Genomic DNA, 4,697 nt, shown 5'->3' on the forward strand with positions numbered 1-4,697 from the left:
TAGCTGGTGACCACAATGTGTTTATTCACAACTTAAAATATGTTGGCAGTACAGTCGAAAAACAACGAAATCACACATGCACACATACATCTAATAATACCCTATATAACAAAAAATCATGAGAAACAAAATATCACAATAATGTATACAAAATCCTACAAACAGTTTCTACATCATAATGTGAGTAGACTGGATGCTTTATGGATCATATGAAGAAACCATGCAGCAAAAAAAGAATTAAAATAATCTCGTGAGGAATGTAATAGCAAGTTGCTTAGCAGACCCTTCTATTTCAAAAAATAACAGGACCAGATTAAACATCACACTCCATATTCCACTCATGTCTAGAAAATTCGCAGCTATTTCATCTGATATGTGCAAGAAAATTTCAAACTTCAAAGCGTAATACAGCACTACATATAATTAATACTACCTATTAAACGGCTTTATGCCAATGAAGTATAATTTGACAAAATAGATTGACATGACAATTATAAGTTGACTATCAACAAGTCCACAAATGCTGTATGCTTAAAGATTGCTTTTCGATTTCAGGTTCCGAAAATAATAATTGGACATTACAAGAAAATGCTTATATTCCTAAAATTATGAATACGATTACACGGGACATTAAATAGTCAAATGAACAAACAGATTATGATTACTGAGACTTTTGCTTGTTGATAACTTTTTTCACATGTGTTGCAATCTTGTCCAGAATTCCATGCTCACTGAGGCCAGGCAAAGCAGATACAATCAAAACTGTAAATACACATAATTTGGACATAAAATACCTATTTAATCGAGAATATAGAACATAGCAAAAAATGGTGCTCCAGAAGTGTATGTACCAATATGGAGGTAACCAATTTTGTTGCCTACTTTACATCAAGTTGGATGAAGGGACTGAAACCTATGGGCAGGGGGCACTTGATTAACACAGACAGTCCCAGAACTCGTTATAGAACTAAAATATTCTCAGTTCAACCGAAAAGCTTTAGGAAAATCGGGATAAAATTATGGCCTAACCCTAACCTGGTATATACTATGAGAGGACCCTAATTTTTGTGTCAGGTCATTTTAATGACCTTAATGATTCAGGGTTTCTATCTTTGAACTGCTTTTTTATTATATGGACTTCAGTCAGTATACCTGATTGGTGGCAAATATAATTTTAAAATACCATTATTAGGGAACTCCAATGTCTTGCAGCAACTTTGTTTCCGTGATAAGTTGAGAGTTAGAAAATGGCAATTCTTACCGAAGAAATAGGCAAGCAGCAGGTTATGCATTTGATTTCCAAGCCATGCTAATGTACTGAGTGATACGGTGATCGCAGCCATGTACAACCATGGATTCTTATCCTTCAGTTTTCCGGCATTGGAGAACAAACTGGAAATAATCTTCTTTGACTGTACCAGTCCATCACAGGCTTGTACGTATTGTTTCTCTTTATCGCTACTCCTGCAATGTATCATGATATAAAGTTTTATTGAAAATATTAGAACTCAAATTCACATATATATTTGGAAATCTATTCAGCATATAAAAATTATATAAAATATATCAATGTCATAACCTTTTCACGAATCTATATTAGTGAGCTTTGCCTGTGGATTATGTGTGTATATGTTTAAGTCTTATATTACTTTTGAAATTTTCTACTGAAATTATTTTGACTAAATGTATTTTACATCAATTTATATAGTAGTCTATAAACAATTTCCGACAAAATAACACCTAAATTTTCAAAAAACCATAATATACATAAATAACATACGGTAAATAGAAATATTCTGTGAGCATGCCTGAATAATAATGAAACAAAGCTTGATCTATCAATTAATAGAAATTCTGTAATAGCCAGGAGTTCTGAATGGAATATATTACAGACAAAAATTTAAATTATTTAGCACCATTAGCTTTTTTGTTGCAATCTACAGACTAGCTGTTTTGGGAATTTTGCATGCGAAACGCTTCATTGCATAGACAGTCACACACAATAAAGTCATGACGTGAGTGCACAGGAAGGAAATGGTGATGCAACATATAAATTTTAGCTGTATTATGCAATGGCAGCATTTTATGGATGGCCCAAGCTTGTTAAAAAATGAAAACTCTAGACATTAACCAGTGTTTTATTCAGTCCAGATCACTAAAATCGCCTAATCATAAAGGTAAGAACATCATACATAAGTGAAAGTTACTTTATGGCAAAGAATTGACCTTCCAAAATGCAAATACAAAATTAATTGCATAATAATATATAATATGCGACAACACAGTATTGATTGTTCACAATGCGTGCACTCGATGAACAGACATCTTAACTGTCTGAGAGAGGTCATTTGTTGACAGTGGTTAATGCAGGTATCGCTTTTACTGTGATCTGATCAAACATTCATAAAAATGCAGAGAAATACATTAACGACACAAAAGTGTTCGATCACCAACAAAGGGTGTTAAATTTTGTCCAGATAATAAATCTGGATGAAAAAAAACTCACAGATCCAATAACATAGAGAGCAGTGCGCTAATGTACGAAACTGAAAATAACAAAACAGACGCAACATACCAGCTTGTTTCTGGAAAAATCATAGGCATTGCGAGTGGCACAACATAGTCAGCGATACATGCAATCATGATCAACATTGAGAATCCAGTAACCACAGATGGGTCCAACCACCAAATTAACCTAAATAGAATAGAAAATTGAAAATTTTACTCTGTATCGATGGAACTAAAAGCTTTAATCAAAATTTGGTTTTACTTTTGAGTCTGACTTCAGAGCTGGAGTCCAATCAATTTTATTGAACCAAGAGTTAAAAGAAACCAGACGGATTCAAACGAAACAGATTATTTAGAACAAAGTAAATTCTAATTTGACTGTAACAATATTTATGTTATTTCTTTGCAAATGGAAATTATTTATACATATAATAATAAAGTCTATCAATTGCTTTTCACTTGTGTTCCAGTTGTGCAATAGACTCAACCCAAATTTATTGGTGTCAAAATACAGTTACTGATCGTCCGAAACTGTTCATGAGTTATTTGGGTAAGACCAAAACTTATACATACTTTTTACTATGATGTTAACTATAAACAAATTCTCTTGACAATGATACATTTTGAAAACAGGTTCAACTTACGAAAAAAATAATGAGACAATCGCAAAAACAATAGCTGCGTAGTATGCTTGTTGCCACTTCAGAAGTTTAGCAAGAACAACAATTACTTCTCTCCATCCTTTCAAACTCCCCTTCAAAGTTCCCCCACTGCTTGATCCCTAAACATCAACCAAAAGTTTAATGTGTCAATGGCATGTTTGAAAACACTTTTCAACAGTTTTGTTGAATAAAATGCTAAACATAAAATACTTGATACCGTTTTAATTAAAAATCCCGTTAACTACTGAAATGGTGGTAAAGGGTGTAGAAAATGTGGCCATGTCAAAAACACATCTCAAGTGCACGAACAACATTCTTGGACCGAATAGACATTTACATAGATATACCTTTAATCAGGCAAAAAAAAGGTTTGTTAGGATGGTTAAATAAATACCAGCAGCCAAACCATACTGCCGTGCTAATTATAGAACTTGGCTTGAGTGGAATAACAAAATTACTTAACAGTAATATCCGAGTTTGAAATGGCATTCAAATATCTTTATAAATATGTGAACAGAAAAGAATTGCATGTACCTGCATAATTGGTGGCAAAAAATCTCCAGATTCAACAGGATTTTCCATATTTGATGCAAGCTAAGCAATTATGTAATTTAATCACTGCAATAATGCAAAAAACAATCAAAATATTGCCTCAGAGGCAGGGATGGCCATTTCCGAATACTAAACTATTCCGAATACATTCTAAAATAATGTTTTCGAATCTGGAATTCCGAATACATTCTAAAATCGAAAATAACACATTTTTGTTTTAGTTGATTAAAACCCAGTAAATTAGGAAATAAGCATCAATAGAAATATCAGAATGAAGCCACAGACCAACAGTATATGTACACAAAGTAATTGATAGTTTATAGCTATTAATAAAAAATAATAGCAACTTGTGACAGTCAGTTTATTAAAATTATTCACTTTGTACAAATGACCATATGAAAAGATAGCCAAGGAGTTGTCTGACGCTTTCTATCATTGGTATCAAGATATTACGATAATAGTCGAGTCTATTGACAAAAAATACTACTTGTATTCAGATAATTGTGTATATTTTCTGAGAGTTTTTAAATTTATTGGCAATACAGGCAACAACAATCGAAAATCCATCATGCCTTTAAAAATTCTAATATTTAAGCCTTGAGTATTCTACTACCTACCAGTATATTTGTATATAAATTTATGTGAACCATATTGTTATTATGTGTAACATATTGTTGTGTTTGGAGTTACAAATAAATTAGTAGAGAATAGATGACCAGCACTGCCAGCGCGCAGCCAGGATTTTTGAAATCGGAAATTCCCATTGCCGCCTGTAACACCCACCGCGATCTCGCACTCGTTAAAAGAGCCGACTTGTCAGCGTATACTGATCATTCTGTTACGTAAAATATTCAATCCATGACAACTACGAGATTCTAAAATATCTTTATATATTAATTTAATGTGTCCAACATAACTCGCGGTTGCTTCTTCTTACGTCAAAAAAAAAACATTACTATTCGGTCCACCGCAATC

General features: G+C 32.8%; 1 protein-coding gene across 1 annotated transcript; it reads right to left on the reverse strand.

Annotated features, from left to right (window-relative positions):
* LOC120341116 (ADP-ribosylation factor-like protein 6-interacting protein 1) lies at nt 1–3,790 on the reverse strand. Its single transcript, XM_039409559.2, has 5 exons — nt 3,705–3,790; nt 3,153–3,289; nt 2,576–2,695; nt 1,262–1,464; nt 1–762 (listed from the first exon to the last, which is right to left on the reverse strand). Exons 1-5 carry the CDS (start codon nt 3,750–3,752, stop codon nt 662–664), a joined length of 609 nt encoding a protein of 202 aa, XP_039265493.1. The 5' UTR covers nt 3,753–3,790; the 3' UTR covers nt 1–661.
* Nucleotides 3,791–4,697: the final 907 nt, after the last annotated feature.

The sequence above is a fragment of the Styela clava genome, chromosome 14, assembly GCF_964204865.1.
Source record: "Styela clava chromosome 14, kaStyClav1.hap1.2, whole genome shotgun sequence".
NCBI lineage: Eukaryota > Metazoa > Chordata > Ascidiacea > Stolidobranchia > Styelidae > Styela > Styela clava.

Coding starts and splice junctions, on each gene's coding strand:
- LOC120341116 (XM_039409559.2), bottom strand. CDS start 3,752: ATGGAAAATCCTGTTGAATCTGGAGATTTTTTGCCACCAATTATGCAG. Junction 2,696..3,152: donor ATTGTCTCATTATTTTTTTC/GTAAGTTGAACC, acceptor TATTCTATTTAG/GTTAATTTGGTGGTTGGACC. Junction 763..1,261: donor GCTGCTTGCCTATTTCTTCG/GTAAGAATTGCC, acceptor GTGTATTTACAG/TTTTGATTGTATCTGCTTTG.